The sequence below is a fragment of the Arachis duranensis genome, chromosome 10, assembly GCF_000817695.3.
Source record: "Arachis duranensis cultivar V14167 chromosome 10, aradu.V14167.gnm2.J7QH, whole genome shotgun sequence".
Lineage (NCBI taxonomy): Eukaryota > Viridiplantae > Streptophyta > Magnoliopsida > Fabales > Fabaceae > Arachis > Arachis duranensis.
This window is the reverse complement of record NC_029781.3, coordinates 67,918,488-67,941,505: the sequence shown is the minus strand read 5'-3', so window position 1 is coordinate 67,941,505 and position 23,018 is coordinate 67,918,488. Positions and strand designations below refer to the sequence as shown.

Genomic DNA, 23,018 nt, shown 5'->3' with positions numbered 1-23,018 from the left:
TTCTAGTTATATGATGACTTTTGCAGGCGGAGCTTTGTCATGGAAATCCCGATTTCAGAAATGTGTTGCTTTATCTACTATAGAGGTAGAATACATTGTTGTTGTTGATGTTTCTAAGGAAATCTTTTGGATGAAGAAATTTCTACAAGAGTTGGGTATCAATCAAGAAAAGTTTGTATTATTTTGTGACAGTCAAAGTACTATCTATCTCAACAAGAATTCGACATTTCATTCTAGATCAAAGTACATAGAGGTGAGGTATCATTCGATATGTCAAACGCTTGAGATGAAGTCATATGTACTTGAGAAGATCCACAATGCTGATAATGATTCAGATATGATGACTAAGAGTTTACCTGCAGTGAAGTTTCATTCTTGAAGAGAGAGAGAGAGAAAGAGAGAGAGAGCATCCAATCAAAGAAAAAGGAATACATAGAGGAGAGAAAAGAGCTTTAGCAAGGAGAAAAAGAAATTGGAAAAAATGGACAATGCATTTTGAACTCATTGAATTGGTAAACTTGCTCCAATCTTAGGAAATTTTAATGTGTTATTGCTTATTTAGAGATGAACATTAGGATATAACTTGCTAGTTATATTGTCTTCTTTCTTTTTTGATTTGAGATACTCACTTTGTGAAAGGTTTATGTTGATTCCATCAGTTTTGATAATGTATTATGTTGATTGTTGAAATTCTATAATGATACTAGGAAGACTGATTGTGTACCCATTATTTTCATATTTTTTTGTCCATTTTTAAGAGTTTTTTTACAATAAAAATTATGGTGTCTGATTATTTAATTTATGTCATTGTATTTGTTTGGAGTACCTTTGGTGTTACTTAATTAATTGTACAAGTTGTAAAAAAATTATTTTGATACTTTTATTAGATAAATTCTTGTTTGAGTTTTAGATTTTTTCAACAGCTATATATATACTAAAAATTAACCATCCGCATAAATATATATTAAAACACAATATATTGATAATATATTGATAAGTGAAATAATACATATATTTATATAGAAATACAAAGTGATCGATTTCTGGGTGTGAATAACAATTTTTTGTTATATTTTATAGTAAGTGCGTGTCTCATAGCTCTATAATTACATCTTTATTCAATTCTTTTTCTTTTCATGCTTTGGACGCATCCAAACAAGTTCCATGACTGTGGGGATCTGAATAATTTCTAATTTTGATTGTTTTTCTCAACTTAGGTAGCTTTTACCATACAGTGTCTTCCATTTTCCAGAATCCAATGCAAGGAAGGCAATTAGCCAATTAATGACAAGTGTAACCAAATGATGTATTTCGATGACGGAGACAAATTAGAGACAATTCACATGGCGTGGTTTAATTTCACCATGGCCAAAACCTCTACCGCGTTAGAATATGGGTCACATTTAGAGATTATTCAAACCTTATATTCAGTGGGTCGGTCCTCTATCTACTATGTGAAGCCACGTTCATTTTCGTGAAGGAATATATGTTACTATTCTTTTTCCGTTTACTGAGAAATTCATTAAACAAATAGAGCGAAGATGGATGTTCAAACTCTATTATCCCATTCCTCTGTTATGGTAGGTTCACGTTTTTTTTGTGTTCTCTCTTAATAGAATATATATAATTATATGAACAGAAGTGGGACACGCAACTTATAGAATTTTGTATGCTTATCTGTGACATCCTTCCCATTTTTGCATAGTCATGATCATTAATCAATTATCTATACAAGTGATTAGGAAATACATTGATCAATCAAGCTGAAAAGAACTAGGAAGCATTTGTACAATATTATTATATGTAATTAGTAATAATAAATATAGTGTACAGCATAAAAAAGAGCACATATATTATCTATTTGACACTTTCCATCAAGCAACTCAACACTAAAATTCCTCGTACATATGAGTGGTACTTAGTACTTACAAAGATGAGTTTGAAGTTTGAACCAATTATACTATGTGTGTGTATATATTGCTCTCTTGTTTATGAAATGCAGCATGCATTTGGGTTCTCATCACTGAAGAGTTGAGGGGGTGGAATCCGTTCAATGACATAAAATGGCTGATAATAGTGCATCATCTTCTTCATACCTTCTTCCTCATCAACGTCAATAATCTCATCTCCTTTCTTGGATTCTTCTTCTTCTTCTTGCACTTCATTACCACCACCACCACCACCCTTTTCTGCTTCTTTATTATCACTATTATTATTCTTGTCTTCACAACCATTCTCTTCTTTCTTGGCTTCCTCTGCTGCTGGCTTCTCTTCTTCAAGTTTAGCCTCTTCTTCTACGGGTTTCGCGGCTTCTTTACTTTCTTCTTTCTTCTTCTCTGGTTCAGGTTCTGGCTGGGGAACTATCTTGGCTTGCTTCTTGGTGCATCTATAGACATAATCCACTAGCTTGTTCGCGTCCATTGTCCCAGTCACTGTAATCTTCCCAGTACTAAATTCTGTCACTGCCGCTTGAACTCCTACTTAGACAAACACAGTTATTCAATAATGACGAGTACATGTTTATAACCATAATCAATATTCATACACAAGACAAGAGAATGATTTCACCAACTTATTTAATGAGTACTGAATAAGATATGCAACACCGATTATTGCATGTCACATATAATGCATGATTATTAATTTGTTAGGCCACATATTACAGACAACATTGTTCATGAAAAGAAGGGTTCAAAATTGAAATTTGTTAGGTGGATCATGGATCCCATGAGGTTATTATGTTCCATCTGAGTGACTTAGATGCAGATAAAGTCTTGTCACCACTGTGGCATAGAAATTCTAGTGAAGCAACAAGGTTATATCACTTTTTGATGGATAGGTAGTGATGGAAATTTCATCCTTTATCTTTTTGGGGATGCCCAGACATTGAAACATGGGTACTAAATAATTGCTGACTCGGTACTCTGGCCTAAAAGAAGTGTATGAAAGAATTGACAATCAAAAATCCAAAATTGATGATTCATATCCTCACCTTTAAGTGGCTCCACCAATAGCAGAACTACATTGGCTCCACCAAATTTTAATCACTAACAAACAAGTATTAATTTCTTTTCCTTCCTATCTATCCGTCCTTTCTCAGTTACAACTTACAAGTACTACAAAAAAGATATCCCACACATTGAAATGAAGAGGCACACACATAATTGGTATACCTTTCATTTTGAGTATCTTTTTCTTGAGTTGCTCAGCACAGGCCTCACAGTGCATGTTCACATTAAGTTCCACAGAAACTGGAGCACTAACCTGAAACGGCAACCAGTTACAAATTATTAATTTATTGACATAAAAGTTTGGTATATCCTCGAAGCAATGTATCAAATTTTTATGACAGATAAAGAGAATAGACGGACTAACAAATAACAATTTACCTGAGAAGTAACAACTTCTGGTGCTGCCTCTCCTTCTGCTAGAGGCAATGGAGATATAACATTGGCTCTTCTCTTTGCTTTCTTAGTAATTATGTTGCAAATTGCTTGAGGCTCCACTATTCCCTTTATGGTCACTTCATTTTTAGCCATATCAATCACCACTCCCTCAATACCTATTAGAAGATAAACACATGAAAACCATGAGGAGTGGACAAGCATATGCATGGTATGTATGTATCTGGAATCAAATGCAAAGAGAAAGGGTGACAGAAAGATGAGATAACTAACCTTTCATTTTCATAACGTATCTCTCAATCTTCTTGACACATCCCATACAATGCAAGTCCACAAACAATACACATGGAGATGGTGGTTTCGCCTCTTGCTTCTCTTCTTTCTTCTCCTCTGCTGGCTTTTCCTTTGGCTTAGACTCACCCTTAGGTGGTTGTTCCTACCCAAGGCCAAAGAAAGAGAGAATAAAAACCAGTTAATCTATTAAAAAAAAAAAAATACATGCTATTTTTATACCAAAAATCAGCTACTAAATCAACTATCATATAAAATAAATGTTGAAATACAAAAGCATTTAGAAATAAATACCTATTGATTAATTTGATGGCTAAAACGACAAATAAGCAGTATATATAAACGTAATTGGCTTGATTTTTTATCCACCTAGAGAAGTATATATAAACAAAAAGCACAATTCTTTTTGTATTTGATTTATGTTTTCAAGATTCAAACATAGCCTAAGAAACCAGAATGGCAAGAAAGAAGGCTAACCTGTTTTCCTTCCTCACTCATTTGCTTTATCAATGGGAAATGGGAAATGAAATTGCAGTTCTGAGGGGCCTAAAAATAAAAGAGATGAAGAGGGCTAACAGCTACAAAGAAGAAGATTTATATTACAAGGAAGGGGTAGGAGTATGTTAGATGGTATAAAGCTAAACTAAGTTATTCAAAGCACGTGTAGCTGCACAAAGAACAAATTGTAATGTAAAGAGAAGAGTCGTATTTATAGAAATAGAGAGGGAGGTTAATATAATGGTAAATCAATAAAGCTTTGGAAATGATAATACTCTTTGTTACCCACCGACTGGTAGATTTTTCATGACAAAGTTGTGAAGTGTCACTTTGTCAGACATGCATGGCATGTGTGTATGTGTGGCACCCCTTTAGGACAACCTGGAAAAGCTTTGTTTTGTGTATTACCTTACTACTATCTAGATATAGATCTTTAGCATGAGTACCTACTCTGAATCTTATGATAATTTTAATTAATATAAATTTTAACTAATATAGATAAGTGTGTGTGTGACGTCTCATTTTATATCATATGTCGAACAAATTTAAAATTTGATTAGTATTAAAATAGTATCACATTAATTTGATGGAACAGAAGTGTAAGTTGGTTTAGTGTATAATATAAGATACATGTATAGTTACTCTTTGATATTGGCATTTTTTCAGATCCACAAAAATAGGTATAGAATTATTAAACTGATAAGCAAATGATAACCTGCCACTTAGGCTAAAAAAATTAAAGATGTACCGTGTGCATTCCATGTCATAAAAACACTTTTAAATTCGAAGTTGGATCAGGTTATGCTGCAGTTAGCAGGGGGTGACAACTAACAAGCCTTGAAGTGAGGACCTAGGGTGAATCCAATAAGAGAATTGTAACTTATTTCTTTTGAAGCATGTAATTTTGATTAATCTAATATTTGCTGGGAATCTTTCTCTGAGAAGTGAGAACAAACAGGATAAGGGTAACCTTTCAAAACTGTTGGCTCACCGCTCACGAGTTAGAACCCTCTGGGAAAAAAAAATATTCCCGCCAAATTTGTTCTTTCTCTTGTTTATTCCACCAGATTTTCAAATTTAAGAAGCATTTAAGTTATTCATGACTCGAATTTTAATAATAAGATGAATTCCTCTAATCAAATGAAAATGAGTGCACATGAAATTGCCAATACATTTTAGTTTTTATTCTACTCAAAGCTTAAACTTCTTGTAACATGTGACCAATCAAAGATATTCGGTTGCTGTCTATAAATGGTAACATTAGATTTATACATGAAAAAATGGGTTTAATTTCTATGAAATGCTAAAATATATATATAATCTCCGCGGCAATATTTAGTAGTTATGATTTCATTGCAAATTGAAATTAAATTTGATCATAAACAAATGAAATGAGTGAAATGTTATGACTGATGATATATTATGATACTTTTAAAATGAGATTAACTGTTTAAGTATTCTCTTTTCCCACAGGAATTAGAGCTTAAGCAACGCATTTCTTATTTTCATGACATATGGAATCGTTGGGATGGATGAAACACTGGGATCTGAGAAATGCCTTTACAATTTGGGTCTACAACTACAACTGATACAACAACAAATGAACAAACTGTTGAGCCATCACATGGGTTGTTTCTGACCTTTCTGTTCTCTAAACATATCCCTTTCCTAGTTCTCTGAATCTTCCTTCATTTCATTTCATTGCACCTTCATTAGAATGGATTGGATTATAAAATGTCTCTTTCTGTGTGCTTTTATATCAATACTAATTCAACTATGTTATATTTGAGCAGTTTTCACGAAATTAACACTCAAAATATTAAAATAAATAGTTTTTCTAATACAATTTGCAAATAATGGATCATAATTACATAAATTTACCAATTAGGTAACACGTACCAATTTACGCGTACTATATGTTAATGGCGAAAACTCATATACATTTATTTTTATTTGATGATGATAACTAAGAATTATTAGATGATTTGATAAATTTGACTAAATCATCATCTAATAATTATTTTTATGTGATGTTGATAATCAAGAATCAGTAGATGATTTGATAAATTTGACTAAATCCATCGTTTAACAATTATTATCTATTAATTTTACATCAAAACAACTATATGTGAATTTTTTGTCTATTTTAATTCATTTGCGTACTAAAAAGGTCAGATGTATATTTTTCACATCAAATATTTTACATGTATCGTGCTGCACACCGCATATTCGTTTTTGTACCGAAGCGTATTGTATTGCATGTAGCTAGACTGCTAGAGTAATGTAAAGTGATGCATGAATTGGTTAGGTAAATTTGATCATCTTTTTCAAACTATACTATTTAAACAGTGCAGGCCGTTTGAAAAGCTTCACTTGATTACTGCATATTTTGGGAACAATGCCAAACCAAGTGTGCCGGCAAAGTATGTTTGATAACACGTGGAGATGACTCATCATTTTGCACATTATGTTGCTTTTAATTCCATGTCTTGCTTGATTTGCTCATATATCTCTTTCCAAATTCCAACTACTAAATTGCAGATATAAATTCTGGGAAATGTTTTAGGTGCTCCAGCATATTTTACTGCAAAATCAGTACGTCAGTGTGAAGAGTCATTAAGATTTATGATTTTGACGTAGGTGGGGATTGGGGAAACCTAAAATCAGGATCTTGGGGAGGATGTTTTGGGCAGCCAAGGTTTGGACCTTTTGGAGAGAACGATGGCAATGGCAGAGAGTGTAGCAGTTGGGTGCTAAGGCAATTGTTGGAGGAGACACTCTACTATACATATTGAAGTTGTATATATATAGAGAGAGAATTATAAATTCCTTTTACAGTTATTTTTTATTATTTTATTAATGTTCAAAATATAGGTCCTAACTTTTTCAATCTCTTTTTTATCTCATAAAAAAAAGTTGTATAGAGAGAGAATATAAATTCCTTTTATAGTTATTTTTTATTATTTTATTGATGTTCAAAATGTGAGTCCTAGCTTTTTCAATCTTTTTTTCATCCCATAAAAAGAAAGATCTGTAAACTTAGATCTTTACCGTATAATTCACCTTGTTGGAGCCACTTTTCTTGCGACGTTGGCATAGTCCCTGACGCCGAAACGCAACGTTCTTGGTTTGGCATTATTTTCGATGTCCTTAAAGCATTGATAGCTGAAGATCCTTGGAGAGACCACTATACAATGATGCGGACTAAATTTAAATCAAGAATGGTCTTTATTTTTTTGGACTTTGAACCAAAAGTAAAAAGGAATAAGGAGGGCCGCATTCAGAGTCTGGCTTTCTAACTATCCAAAAAAAAAGGAACAAGGACCATGACAATGTGGTCAGTTCAATATACATTAAAGAGAACTCCATTGTTTCCAAAACCGCTCCCTCTATCTGTGTAGCATAACAATTGAACTAACTTATATGAGATATGCATGAAGTGGCACCAATAAGATGAATGTTACCGAACATTATAGTTTTTCAAGTACAACTCAGCAACAGCAGCATGCATTGCGGCCCCTATTGGAAGAGCTTCCTCGTCTAGGAAGAAATAAGGAGAATGTGGGGAGTAAGTTGCTCCCACTTTCTCATTTCTGATTCCAATGCTATACATCACTCCCGGAATCACTTCTTGATAGAATGCAAAGTCTTCGCCTGCCATCACTCTCTTGGCTGCATGCACATTTCCTGGACCGAGCAGAAGTTGGCCGACTCTTTCGACATGCTGATGCAAACCTTTGTCATTGACCACTGCAGGATATGGCGGGAAGCTTCCGTCTTTGAAATCAACATGCGCACTGCATCTGTGCACAGCTGCCTGTCCCTCAATAACCTGCAAGTGTATTTCCCAACAACAAATGTTGAAACAACTTTTTCAGAACAAGACCATTTAGGATAACCTACACCATTCTCCATTGAGATTAAGTGATATTATACACAACCCTTTGATTTGTCATGCCTATAATAATTACCTGAAGGAGGATGCCAAGTGTCACATAATCCAAATCTTGGGAGAGGTTAGCGTATACTTTACAAATACATGGGTGTCATGTTTAATATCATCTGACCGTAAACAGAGAAGTTCGAACAAAGCCAAATAAACTGCATTAAAATCTAAACCGATGCGGGAAGATGAGCAAGCAGAAGATAAGGAGGTACGTTATGTGTGAATTGCTATGTGGCTAAACGTCGCAGATAGAATCGGAGATTTGTTGCAAATCCACGTTACTAGGCAATAGTTAATTGGCTTCAATTGAATGCCTGATTATATACTTATTGGGAAAGTAAAAGCATATGGAATGCCATAACTGAACATTGCAACAGGTAGCAAGAAATACCAATTAAGACTATTCAGATGACTTTATGCTAACTGTAGATTCTTCTATGAAATAAAGATACACCCTCTTCCTCTGCTCACTTGGAAAAAAGATGCAACTCTAAGAATCTAAGGGAAACCAACCTCATGACACACAGATAATGGAAAATACAGATGATAGAATTGTGCAGAAACTTGTTAAAGTTTCCAAATTGGCTATGATGCATACCTCTTTTATTCGCTGTCTAAAATGGTGCAACCCTTCAGTTGTCTGAACCCTCAGAGTGCCTCCAAATTTTACATGAGATGGGATCACATTTAATGCAGTCCCACTTTTGACAAATGTTATTGATATTACCTGTGGCCAACATATAATGGTCAGAATTCATTTACATTTTTACAAGCTTTTCTTATCATCTTATGTAGTTCATCTACAATCGCTATATGGCTGAAACTTGAAAGTCTTTACAATTGAAATAGCATAAGCCAGGACCTGTTAGAGGAACAATTTTTCTTTTCACTGGACCTGTAGGTATATCCATTGCTTAACTGAGATTTGAAGTGATGCCATCCAATTCAAATTTGTTACAATTTAATGTTATTGATAGATCTGCTTTTGAAAGTCAAGATAGAGATTAGCACATACTAAACTTTGAAGGGGATCGCTTTCCCTCGAGACAAGCTGTTGCAGTGCTAAAATTGCAAATGATGTAGCCAGCAACGGATCCACACTTTGATGAGGAAATGCGGCATGACCGCCTATTCCAACAATTTTCGCCTCAAAGCTGCATCCGGCAGCTGTAAAAGGCCCTGCAATAGATGCTATTGCTCCGGTAGGTGTCAAAGCATCAATATGAACACCAAATATTGCTTCTGCATCTAGAAGACCTCCATCTTCTATCACTTGCTTTGCACCTCTAGCTCCCTCCTCAGCAGGTTGGAAAACAAACTTCACAGTTCCCTTTATACCAAATAAGTAGAAAAGTGTTTCAAATAAAAGATTTTGCCCAGTATGCATGTTTGAGACCCTCAAATACACAAACAGAAGAAACGTGTAATGACATCTTTCTTAACTTGTCTTAAAATGTCACGTCAAAGGAAAACTCACTACCTAATATCCAGATTGAGTAATGCTAAATACTTATAATTCAAAATCTCACATCTATTGCATAGTGATGGGATGTTGGAAACTGTTAAGTTCCAACACTAAGAAACTTGTTAACTTTCAGTATAGCATTGTAACCGAAAATTGCAGCAAAATGAGAGTCTGAGAAGAACCTGAAATTGATCCTTGCGCTGATTGAGCAACTTTGCGGCACCAAGAAGCATTGTGGTATGAGCATCGTGTCCACAAGCATGCATTCTGCCTTCAATTTTACTCGCATACTCCCAATTAACAAGCTCCTAATTTAATTAACCATCTCCAAACATGAACCGAAGTCAAAGATACAAAACACGTTAGAGGTCAAATCAAGAAGATACTTACCTGCAAGGGAAGAGCATCCATGTCAGCACGAATAGCGATGACAGGACGAGAACCATTGCCAACTTGGGCAACGACACCGGTTTTGGCGAAGGGGAAGTTGTAGTGTATTCCAAGAATATCGAGTTCCCTGCGAATAAGAGCACTAGTGTTGTGCTCTTGGAATGCGAGTTCGGGGAATTGATGAATCTGCCTTCTCACCAAAACCAACCAGTCTTTGTCGTTGCGAGCAGCGCTTAGGATCTGTTGGGCATAGAGTTCATCCTCTGAGGTGAACACAGCTGAAGTGGGCGAGAGAAGAAGGAACACGACAACAGCTACAAGAGGATCCATAGTTCCAGGATTTACTCGTGTTTATGAGTTTTGAATCGGAGACCAAAACAATACTATCATTATCAATTAGGCAAAGCATTTGCTGGAGCTATGACCGTCACACACAGTTCCATGGTGCTGTCTAAAATTTTATGAACCTCTCCCATTTTATAATTTTTGTATTTATTTATTGGCAACCAAATTGTAATAACACCAAAAAAAAAAAAGTCACATCAGTCTATTCCATTTGTTTATGGTGAATTATCAGTTATAGGATAAAGAGACAAATATGTACGTAAATATAGATATTCTGTGGGAGCTATTGTTATTGTGATAACTTACTGAAAGTATGTTGAAGGTGGTGTAGCATGAACTTTTGTTGTCAAGAGGAGCAGTGAGGCAGCAGAGAGGGGTGGAGATGGCTGGCTTGGGCATGGGTGAAACTGGGCTGTGGACTGTGGACTGTGGTTTTCCTAGTCTTTATCATTTTGTAAAAAGGAATATTATGTTCTACAAAAAAAAAGGGAAATTATGTGGTGTGCACAAGAAAAGAAATCCAACAAGGCGAATGAGCCTTTTTTTCACATGACATATCTCTTCTTCTTCATCTCAAAGGTCTCGGGTTCAACTTCTACTGACTGCAATTGAGAAAAAAAATTTGGTAAGTGTGTGAGGAGTATACAGATGTGTATTGTATCTAGGATTGGGGGTTGTCCAATCCACCTAACAAAAAAAAAAAAAGAAATCCAACAAGAAAAGAACTCCAACAAGTAGAACTCTCCTAGATGCAAGGGGTATGGATGGGATCATATCGGATTTTATTAGACCCGAATTTATTCTAATATTTTATCGGATCTATTTTATACGATAAATTAATAAAATATAATTTTTAAAGATAAAGTATAATAAACATTATATGTATTTATATCAAAATAAATTATTTTAAAAATAAAATAGTTGTTTCGAGGGTTACCTGAAACACTAATTTGGCCCTGATGGTGAGGTCCAGATCCCTTTGGGTGGCAGCGTCCGACTTGATGTGCTGAGGTGCCGCCTGTCCGAGTTCCTTGTGAGGAGGTGGGGGTGGTACCTGATGCATGAGTATCTTTCCTATCTTTTCCTAGTGAATTTGCATTCAAATTATTGAGTTTAATCAAGATTTAATTACCCTTAGCCACTATGAATGATACTTTGAGTTGTTTGCAATTTCTGTTTATTTCAGGTAGCATTCGAATGGATTTGACGGAGTTTTGTAGCAGAAAAGGAAGAAAGCAAATGGTGCTGTCAACCCCGACCTCCTTGCACTCAAACAAAAATATCTTGAGCTATAGAGGTCCAATTGACGTGATTATAGCGTTATTGAAAAGCTAACTTTTAGAGCTTTCCAACGATATATAATAGTATACCCTTTTCTTCCATTAAGTTTGGCCTTCACGGCGCCAAACTTGAGGTTACTCAAGTTTGGCGCCACACTCAAGTTTCCAATGAAGGATGCACGCTGCCATCTCCACGCCGGCGCCAACACAAGGACTCACCAGAAGAAACACGCTGCCTCCTCCACGCCGAACTTGAAGTTCTTCAAGTTTAGCGCCATCATCAACGCTCCAAGAGAAGCTCTTCTGCCATCTACACGCCAAACTTGAGGTTATTCAAGTTCGGCGCCAACTCAAAAGATGCAAGGGATGTATGCGAGCACTCCACGCCGAACTTGACTCCCTTCAAGTTCAGCGTCAACTCTTCTAACCCAAGTGGTCCCCATTCACGTCCAAAGGTTGCACGGATCAATTAAATTAATTTTGATTTAAACTTTTATTTCTTTTATAATTAAGAAAAGATATTATTTAGTTTTAGGAAATATATTTTATATTAATTAGGATTAAATATAAAAGGGAAAAGAAAATCAGCCCTTCGGGTCCATCTCTTCTCTTCTACTTCATTCCGTTATTTACAGTTTTTACGAATCCTAGTTTTCTCTCTAAACCATGAGCAACTAAACCATGAGCAACTAAGCTTCCCTTATCTAGACCTGTTCTCGGAATTCAGGGAGTAGCTCGAGTTCTTCTTTATGTGCCTGAATATTACCGACCTCATCATAGAACCTCACCCTTGAACTTTGCTCGTTGACTTCAACTAGTAACATGGCTTCTATACTATAAGCGAGTCGGAAGGGTGTTTCTCCAGTAGCTGATTGAGGTGTGATTCGATAGGACCATAACACTTGAGGGAGTTCCTCGGCCTAAGCCTCCTTTGCATTTTCAAGCCTTTTCTTCAATCCGGCCAGCATGACTTTATTGGCTGCCTCTGCTTGCCCATTTGCTTGGGGATGTTCAACCGAGGTGAACTGTTGTTTAATCTTCATACTGGCTACGAAGTTTCTGAATGTAGAGTCGGTGAACTGGGTACCATTATCCATGGTGATGGAATGGGAAATTCCATACCTGTTAATGATATTCTTGTAGAGGAACTTCTGACTTCCTTGTTGAACAAGTCAGGATCCTGAGTATACCGACAATTTATGCATCAAGAGCTCGGAATCTATCTCGGGCATGTCGGAAGCCTTCCAGGCGAAGAGGTCAGAATTTTCTTGTAGGAGCCTTATCAGCTTCTGCTTCAAATTTCCTTTTAAATTGGCTCCTATATTGGTATTTTTTCGTCCTCTTGCATGATTTGTACTTCTTCGATCTTCCCTCCGGGCTGTGGTCGCAATTTTTCTTTAACTCGGATGCCTCCGAGCTTAATGGTGTTCACTTCCTTGCCTTTACCCCTCAGGTTTAGGCTTTCGTTGTAACACTTTCTCGCCAGCTTCTGATCACCCCTGATGGTTGCAATTCTAATCCCTCTGGTGTTGGAAATTTCATGCAAAGATGGGGGGTAGATACCATTGCTCTAATCCGATTTAGGGTCATTCTACTTATCATGGCATTATAAGTCGAACCCACATCGACGACAATAAATTCGATGCTCAGAGTCTTGGATTTCATCCCCTTTCCAAAAGTTGTATGTAGGGGTATGAATCCCAGTGGTTTTATTGGTGTGTCCCCTAATACGTAGAGGGTGTCAGGGTATGCCTTGACTCCTTTTCGTTCAATCCCAACTTATCAAATGCTGGCTTGAACAGGATGTCTGCGGAGCTTCCTTGATCCACAAGGGTTCTATGTAGATGAGTGTTGGCGAGGATCATGGTAATTACCACCGGATCGTCATGCCTGGGGACAATGCCTTGCCCGTCTTCTTTGGTGAAAGAGATGGTTGGGAGGTCGGGTAGTTCACTCCCGACTTGGTAAACTTCCTTCAGATGTCTTTTACGAGATGATTTGGTAAGTCCACCGCCAGCAAACCCTCCCGAGATCATATGTACATGTCGTTCCGGGGTCCGTGGTGGGGGATCTCTCCAACCTTCCTAATCTCGTTTCCTCTTTCCATGATTGTTCGACCTTTCCATGAGATATTTGTCAAGCCGACCTTCCATGGCCAACTTTTCTATCACATTTTTTAAGTCGTAACAATCATTGGTAGAGTGCCCATATAACTTGTGATATTCACAGTATTCACTACGATTTCCCCCCTTCTTGTTCTTGATAGTCCGAGAAGGAGGTAGCTTTTCAGTGTGATAGATTTTCCTGTAAACGTCGACTAGGGAGACTCGTAGGGGAGTGTAAGAATGATATCTTATGGGCCTTTCGGACTCGACTTCTTCTTTCTTCTTGGGCTCCCTCTCCTTTTCCCTTGATGAGTTAGGGTGCTCGGATCGCCAACTCAGTTTCCGCAGTCTGGCATTTTTCTCCATATTGATGTACTTTTCGGCTCTTTCTTGTACATCGCTCAAAGAGGTCTGGGTGTCTCTTGGAGATGGACTGCGAGAAAAGTCCTTCTTGAAGTCCATTGACAAGACCTATTATTACTGCTTCAGTAGCAGGTCCTGAATTTCTAGGCACGCCTTGTTGAACATTTCCATGTAATCTTTCAGACATTCTCCAACCTCCTATTTTACTCCTAGGAGACTAGGTGCGTGTTTGACTTTGTCCTTCTATATTGAAAACCGCATAAGGAACTTACGCGAGAGGTCGTCGAAGCTGGTGACCGACTAGATACATCCGACTTTTGAAGTTGCTGAGGTGGTGTTTTGGGTCGATGGTCCCGTCGTACAGACCCATGTCAGGGCTTTTGAAATTTCTTGGAACTTTTGCCCTCATGATGTCTTCACTGAACAGATCTTCTCCCCCCAATGGGATGTCTTCTCGGTCAACGCGAGAACTTTTATCTCGGAGGTTGGATTCTAGTCTCAAAAGCTTTTCTTCAAGCTCTTTTCATCGCTCAAGTTCTCTCCTTAGGTCTCTCTCCGCTTCTTGCAATCGTTCCAGTTCTTGTTCCAACTGTTCTAGCCGTCCTTGGTGGCCATTTAGCAGCCCCATGAGATCGGCAGCGTGAGGTTGTCCCTCCTTCTCTGCCTCATGCATCCCAGAGGAGATTCTTCTTGAATCTTGAACGCCTGAGGGGCCTTCTATATGTTGTCTGTCCGCTCTTTGCAGAAATGTTATTGCTCTATCATTGTTGACTGCATCTTGATGCTCTTGCTCAGATTCCGATACAGTATATCCATTCTCGTTCTGGTCATCCGCCATTATGAGTTGATCTACCATGTCCTCGATAATGGCGCCAATGTTACGTGGGTAACCTGAGATAGATGGATTGGGCTTGAAGGGAAGACCCAAACGTTAGAAGAAGGTGGTCTCCGACCTGATTTACGTTTGGGAACTGCCGTTCGAGTTGTGAGTTTGAAGAAATGGAAGGTGGTACCTGCAAAGACACTCTGATGCCTAAGTCAGTAAGGGGTTAAGCAGATTCAAATGTATTGGAACTTAGGTTTACCTGAGTGTGTCAGTGTATTTATAGTGATCATCTAATAACCACCGTTGGTATATTTCCACTTCTAATGGTGGATAACCGTCTCTTTATCTTAAAGTTGTTAGGATACCTCTTCTAGAAGTGGGTGAGAGATTTGAGAAGACAATTACTTATTTGAATAAGTGTTATTTGCCAGCTGAATCCGACCTCTTTGAAAAGGTCAGGTAAACAGTAAAGGCCATCCTTTGGATTGAGCCTTTTTGACTTACTTGAATTTGGACCATAGTATTGAATCAGAGCATGAACAACTCTCATCATTATTTCACAAATAACTTTCTTGGCATTCATAGGCAGTAAGCAAGTAATTAAGAGAGAAGAAAACAGTAGCACAAGTGTTGATCTAAATTCTACTAGCCAGCGAGGTAAGCAACTAAGTATATTATACAGCTACATATTGAAACGCATACTCTCTCATAATAGAGTTATCAACAAATCTAGGAGTCAATCCTAAAAGCCTCCACAACTGGCCCTAAAAAAAGAAAGGAAAAAAAAAATGGAGGCACATTACACGCATAAAGGAATGATCTCCTAGAAGTTCATAAGTTAATATATCCCCATATGTTAGCAAAGAACAGAAACGAGACCAATACAAAGGCAGAAGCCACAACAACACATGACCACATTTTGAAATTGGAGGAGGCCTTTGATATGTAACTAAGCCTTCTGCGCAATAATCCCTTCAACCCCAACATGGAAGAACCTCCTTTTGCAAGTTTAGATATCATGTTTCTTTTATCAGTTGACTCAGTTTTCTCCTGGCGTTCATTCAGATCATTAGCAGTATCATGCTTATCTGCAGTGTGACTTTTGAAAGTTTTGTTTTTGTTCTACAAAAGCGAAAAAGCAAATCTCATGAACACGTGCACAGACAATTCTTTATATAAACCAAAGCTAAATAAACGTAATTAGCTTCTTACCCCTGCAATTATTGGTTTTGAATCATGCTCTTGTTTAGGACTCCCATCATCTGCCATCTTGTTTGAGACATTTGCACACTGCTTTAACAATCGGATTCTCCTTGCTGCATTACCTTGATCTGTAAAGATCATTGCTGGTTGTTCATTTCGCACTTGTCGAGTCCTTATCTTGATTCCAGTATCACCACTAACATAGGTATTAAGGTTTCTCGGCTGCTCATAATCATTGAATACGTTATACACTTGGCCTGTTCTGGCATCCGGAAAAGAAGCCATCTGGGAATTGTTTTGAATTAACGCGACACTGCTCTTCTGCTCATCAGCACTGAAGTCAGACGTGAAGGTGCTGCAAAATTGCGGAGTTGTTGCCAAAGCAACCTTTCTGTGAATTGCCTCCTCGGGATAAACAACATTCGTCGGGTGTATGCACTGAAGAATACAGAGAACTATAATTATAAAGAATTTTCAAGAAACAATGCTAAATAATATAGCTGCTGCTCAGGGTTGATGAACCACACTCAATACAATGACCAAAATATAAATAGCAAAAGAGCTGTTACTCACTGTCATATTGGTCAGCCCTGCATCTGGTTCGCTACCTGATACACTTTGCTTAACATTATTAAAAAAGTTGTTCTGTGCTTGACTATAGGGATCCTCATAGGAGATCTCATCCCAATTGACAGAATTTAAGATGTCTGCAATATTTGTCTCATTGTTTGCTTGGTAGTAAAATTCTGGTGGAATATGGCTATGGACTGGGGAGAATAATTTGTCATCAAATATCTTGTCCTCGGGGTCATTGAATATGTCCCAATTCAACGGCGGAATGTCCTGTCAGAAACATAAATTCAGTTACTAAAATAAATAAAATACACACTAATAAATCCATACATATAGAGAAGTGGAGATACTCAATTTTTTTATCGTGATAAAAACATTATTTTAAAGTAATGTATACTGAAACCTAACTGAAAGATAAACTGCTATTCTCATAGCAAGTGAACATTGAAATCACTCTAAATTATTCTCTAGGTAGTCAGAATTCTCCATTGTGACTTTAGGATTTATTTTTTCCCCCGAAAGAACACGATGATGATCCAGTAAAATATTCAAACTGAGTCAGTCAAATCTAACCTCAGCAGGTAGTTCAAAAGCTTGATTTCGCCTTTCACAAGCATCATATCCGTCACTATGGCAATCAGCAGAGGTTATAACGTTGGAAACCGCTTCCTCAGAGATCTCAGGGATAACACCCTGGTGCTTCTCATCTGTAACTTGAGACGGCGATACTTCAGCCAGAGCCTGATCAGACTGTATTTCTTCAGGGGAGTAATTGGCCGCCATGGGAGCGGAATCTGTTTGTTCCACCTCATCACAGTTTGAAACCTCAAGACTCTCATCTTGTTTCTTGAATAATCGGCAGAGTACATACGCATTCTGTTACAAACCAAACCAAATAAACAGATTTGTAGGAATCAATAAACATATCCCAACCATGTTAAATATTTACCAAAATCACCGCCAGTATAAAATACATGCTAAAATATAAAATGCACATTGAAAATAAGTTAAACAACACATCTTTATACACAAATAGATGGTGGCGGTGTTTGGTGGCCGATTTTGGTGTATACCATTTTTGAACATATCCTGTAGGAGGCAGTGGATATGATAATAGTGGTAAAAAATTGAACATATAAAATGAAATACAAGATCCCAATAACCTCTACAAAGATCCAATGGTAAATCACAACATACATAAAAAGATGATATACATACATATACATGTGTAACTATAGGTACAGGTACCTGTCCAGGGTTGGTGCCATCAAGCTCCTTGAGGGTGGGGCGGTACTCATGCATGACCCAATTGGTTCTCTTCCCTTTGGGAGCACGACCTGTGTAGAACACCAGAGTCTTCTTCATCCCAATCAAGGTGGAACCTGACTTGATCTTACGATCTTTTCCTGTGGCCTTCCAGTACCCATGATTGGTTGCTCGGTTCAACCGGTGACCATTTGGATACTTCCGGTCCTGTGGACAGAAGAAGAACCACTCCGGATCCTTGTTTCTTATCACCGACAAATCTGCAACAAAATAAAAAGAAGTTACGATCACGTTATTGTCATCAAATTCAGAAACAGGGAACATGAGCAGAAAATTAGTAAAGCAAAGAAACTTCATCTATGATTGATACCTGGCAAGTCCCAAGGCTCCCATTTGCAAACATCGATTTCTCGAATAACCCAGACTTCTTCTCCATTTCCGTTGATTTTCTGTCTCAGATAATAATCAACAAGCTCTTCGTCGGAAGGTCGAAATCGGAAACCTAAGGGAAGCGAGTTGAGAGACAAAACTGCAACCTCGCCGGCGTGCGGCGGATAACAGTCAACAACGGCTCCCATTGGACGAGCTCTAATATTTCCGGTTTATGATTTTGCAGCAGAGACGAAAACAGAGAGAAACGAAAGAGAGAAAAAAGAAGCGAAAGAGAATGGGATGATGAATTATAAAAGCAAATGAAGAGATGAGGAAGGAATCAGAGGAATAATTCGATTCAATATTTGGTGAGAATTTGGGGTGTGATGGGTGAGTGGCCCCTTTAGCTTTTGCTCACTTTTTATTTATCAGACTAACAAAGTAGTCGCCAACAAAGTAAAAGAAGTTGCACAGAAAGTGAAAAAGAAAGAGAGAGAAGAAAGAAAGTTTCGTCAGTGCTACACACTGTAGAGTACTAATACTGCTTTCATAGTTTACGTGACAAGCGCGTTCACGGTTCCTCGTGTATATCCCGCGTTACCATTGTTTACCCTTGGTTTTTGCTTCCGAAACTACAATTTTGCCACTTCTGAAGTATATGGCGCGGACTGAGTTGATGGAATATAGAGGGGTACAGTTGGAATTAAACTTATGAGTGTTGTTGTTGTTGTTCAAAAAGGAAACTGCAGAAGGAGGGAAAAAAGGACATGCTGTCAAGCAAATGAAAAGCTGACGCGTGTACCTGAAACGGACGAGAGGACCCTCATTTTACGTCGTGAGTAAGGAAACGCAAGTTTTGCCCCAAAAATTTAAATGGAAAAAAAAAATAGATATACACTTTTGTTTAGTGCTCCTCGTCTCTTTCACAATATTTTTTAATTTGATGTTAGTCATATTTTGAGGAACTATTAATTCGATTTCTGTCTATTTTTTAAAATGATAATACGATTTCTCACTATAAAAATAATTCATTTTGGTTCTTATTTTTTATTTTTGTGATCCAACGTAGTTTGTGTGAGTATTTTTTTGTTAATTTTGAACAAAAAATACTGACGTGTCAGATTCAAAAATGAACAAAAACTTAATTGTCTTTAAATTTAAATTGGTTAGGAATTTAGTTGTCCATATTTTTTAAATGATATTTTTTTAAAAAAATTATTCATTATATTAATATTCTTTTTTTAATAAATTATTGAATATATGGTATAATAAGTACAAACTAATTAATAAATTATTCAAATTTAAAAATATCATTTATTATGAATAATTCTCAAATATAATTTTTAAATATATATAAATAATAAATATTAAAATTCGGTTAATACATTAATAATAATAATAATCCTATGATATATTATTAGTATTATAATCTAAATAATTTTTACAATAAAATAAAAACTAATGAACACATTATTTGATATATAGTAAAATTTTTCTGAGTAATAACAAATTTAATTTTTTATCTCTTTAAACTAAATTAATAATTCTAGTTGATATCTTTGTACTAAAATACACTATGACGAAGCTACTAATACTTATTCAGAGATTTATATTAAAATTTAATTAAATGTTACATATATTTTACTCAACATAATTTTTTTATCTCTTTAAACTAAATTAATAATTTTATTTGATATCTTGGCATTAAAATACACTATGAGTAGGCTACTAATAGTCTAATACTAAATGATATATCAAATAAAGAGATAAAAAAAATTAAATTTGTTATTACTCAAAATTTTTTTACTATATATCAAATAATGTGTTCATTAGCTTTTATTTTATTGTGAAAATTATTTAGATCATAATACTAATAGTATATTATAGAATTATTATTATTAATGTATTAACCAAATTATATATATATAGTGTGTAACTCGCAAAGAAGATTTCAGATCCCGTGTTCTTCTTCTTCTTGCTCGGCTTCTTCTTCTTCTTTCTTCTACCAATGTTCTCTCTTCTCTGATATGAAGTAAAAAAATTTTGGTAGTGAAATTTCTGTTTTTATTTAGGTGAGTGAGAGAAATGAATGATAGAGTTCTTTTAAAAGTGTATTACTTTGGTTAGATTTTGTTACAAAAATCTAAAGGAGTGAAATTTATTTGTGAAAATCCATTAGATGTTGTTATTCCCTTCACAATCTCATTTGAAGAGCTCAAAGGTGTGATTTGTGAGAAGATAGATTCTTTGATGTCAGGAAAAATATCATATATTTTATACCGGTGTTTGGTGGATTCGTCCAATTTGAAACCAAATATGTAATGGACGAAGCGAGTATGCAAGTGATGTTTTCAATGTATATTGAAAGTCGTGCTCGAATCTCATTCATCAAGTTGTACATTGAATTCGAACAATCTGAGGCCGACCGGAATATTGTATGAGAAGATTATAATAGTGACAGTGAAGAAGAGTTCGAAAGCAATTACGAAGTTGTTGGTCCAGACGGAGATGAAGATCAAAGTGACGACACCGTGGTTCCAAATGTGACAGACGTGGCAAATGCACTCGCGAATGAAGTGCCGTTTGAGGAACCATCTTTCATGCGAGTGTTGGATTTGGAAGCCATGCATGTTTCGGAGTTTTCGGAATATATGAGTGCAGGTACATAATTGCCTATATTTATAAAAAGGATTAGAATTTTGTAATAATTTATGTTAATCGATGGACGTAATAGTTAGGTGAAATGTGAAAATATACTCAATTAGCATTTGTTTATTGTGTTTATTTAAGTAAGTTTAAGATAATAATTTTTTTAGTTAGTTATTAGTTTAGTTAAATATAAATTAGTATTTAGTTAAATATTTAGGTAATTATGTGTTTATTTTTTTATTTTGTTTTGACCGAGATAAAACCTAATGCAAAGTTTATTTATATCATAATTGATGTAGTGAGTATTGATTTACCTTTAATTTCGATTATTAAATATTCGTGTATTAAGTTTTTTCGTATGGTTGCCGTTGCGGTAGAAATTCCTATTGTCGTAGATGGTGAATTTGCCGCCGGGATGGAATTCAGTTCCAGGGAAGCTGTTATTAAGGTGATGAAAGAGTATACCATCCGAGAAAGTGTAGACTACCAGGTGTATGAGTCGGAGCCGTTGACATTTTATGCGAAGTATACACAGTATGGGTCAGGGTGTGATTGGCTTATTAGGGTTAGCATGATCAGCAGGAGGTACTGTTGGGTTATAAGGAGGTATAATGGTAGTCACACCTGTACCAGAGCCACCATTTCTCAGGATCATTCGAAGTTGGATTCGAACACAATTGCAGAAGCAATAAAGTCGTTGGTTGAGATTGACCCTGACGTTGCGGAAATTGGTAGATTAAAAAATTAATATGAGTGATACGTTGCAAGTACAGTTCTTAACCAACAAAAATCTGCTTATCAATTTAGAAGGGTTGTCACAAAAATTAGAATTTAAATACTGGGAGTATGAATCCCAGGTCGTCTCCCAACGAGTTGCAGGAAGATGTGCTATCTTATTAATTAGAGGTTTTTCAAAATAGTTTTGAGTTGGATAAACAGGAAATTAAATCAGAGAATTGATATAATTTAAATAAAAATCTTGACCGGGAGTAGATTAATCAAAAGTTCTATCCTTGTTGGAGTTTTTCCAAGATCAATTGATAATTGAAGGTTGTTCTACTTAGTTATCCTTTACTAGGTAAGGGAAAGTCAAGTAAGTTGGAAGTCTACTTCTATTCACAAGTCCTAATCCTCTCCCTTGGGAAGGATTAGTGTCAGTGACTAGAGAGCCATCCAACAATGAACCCAATTACAATTTTATTCTTGAGCATTCCAACTCAAGGTTCTCCTTTCAATCAACTCCCAATCAAGTTAGGGAACTACTCGCTCATCATGGATGTAACTTTCACAAAATAAAAATAAGGAATAAGGAAAGACATGATAGACAATAATAAAAAAGATCAATTAAAGATAAACATAGTTTCTGTATTAATAAATTCTAAAAATAATCCAATTGTAACACTAAACAAATTAAGGATATGAAAGAGTAAGCAACAAGTAAAAAGAACAAACTAGAGTGATGAAGTCTGGCAGAGGTAATAACTCTTCTCAATATCCCAAGCCAAAAAGTAATAAAAACCAAATCCTAAGAACTATGAATGTGTAGAGTGAAAACCCAGAGGAGGAGTAAAATTAGATCTAAAAACTAAGAAAGATATGCCGAATGAATGAATGTTCTCTGTCTCTGCATGTTCCCTGGCTCTAATCTGTGTTTCTGGGCCGAAAACTGGGTTAAAACGTGGCTCAAATTTTATGCCAGCGACTTTTGTAATTTTACAGATCGCGCACGTCACGCGACCGCGTCGTCCACGTGTTTGCGTCACTCAGCGTTTTCCGTACCACGCGTGCGTGTCATCCACGCATTTGCGTCATTCGTGCAGCTTTCATCCACGCGTTCGCGTCAGGCATGCATTCGCGTCGCTGTGAATTTTCCATTTTGCGCGGTCGCGTGAGCCATGCGCCCGCGTCACTTCTCGTTGGTCATCTCCTCAATTTCTTGTGTTCCTTCCATTTTTGCAAGCTTCCTCTCTATTCTCTAAGCCATTCCTGCCCTATGAAGCCTGAAACACTTAACACACAGATCACGGCATCGAATGGTATAA

General features: G+C 36.5%; 3 protein-coding genes across 3 annotated transcripts; all 3 read right to left on the bottom strand.

Moving 5' to 3' along the window:
• Nucleotides 1-1,747: 1,747 nt before the first annotated feature.
• On the bottom strand, nt 1,748-4,357 carry LOC107470099 (heavy metal-associated isoprenylated plant protein 9). The gene is made up of 5 exons (XM_016089472.3): nt 4,173-4,357; nt 3,678-3,840; nt 3,390-3,562; nt 3,174-3,264; nt 1,748-2,477 (listed from the first exon to the last, which is right to left on the bottom strand). The coding sequence occupies exons 1-5, from the start codon at nt 4,191-4,193 to the stop codon at nt 1,990-1,992; spliced, it is 936 nt and encodes a 311-aa protein (XP_015944958.1). The 5' UTR covers nt 4,194-4,357; the 3' UTR covers nt 1,748-1,989.
• Nucleotides 4,358-7,402: 3,045 nt separating this feature from the next.
• On the bottom strand, nt 7,403-10,491 carry LOC107470110 (IAA-amino acid hydrolase ILR1-like 5). Its single transcript, XM_016089485.3, has 5 exons — nt 9,995-10,491; nt 9,787-9,912; nt 9,155-9,469; nt 8,738-8,866; nt 7,403-8,025 (listed from the first exon to the last, which is right to left on the bottom strand). Exons 1-5 carry the CDS (start codon nt 10,322-10,324, stop codon nt 7,654-7,656), a joined length of 1,272 nt encoding a protein of 423 aa, XP_015944971.1. The 5' UTR covers nt 10,325-10,491; the 3' UTR covers nt 7,403-7,653.
• Nucleotides 10,492-15,571: 5,080 nt separating this feature from the next.
• On the bottom strand, nt 15,572-18,829 carry LOC107470105 (protein NTM1-like 9). Its single transcript, XM_016089480.3, has 6 exons — nt 18,326-18,829; nt 17,938-18,215; nt 17,263-17,565; nt 16,690-16,959; nt 16,126-16,554; nt 15,572-16,035 (listed from the first exon to the last, which is right to left on the bottom strand). The coding sequence occupies exons 1-6, from the start codon at nt 18,531-18,533 to the stop codon at nt 15,745-15,747; spliced, it is 1,779 nt and encodes a 592-aa protein (XP_015944966.1). The 5' UTR covers nt 18,534-18,829; the 3' UTR covers nt 15,572-15,744.
• Nucleotides 18,830-23,018: the final 4,189 nt, after the last annotated feature.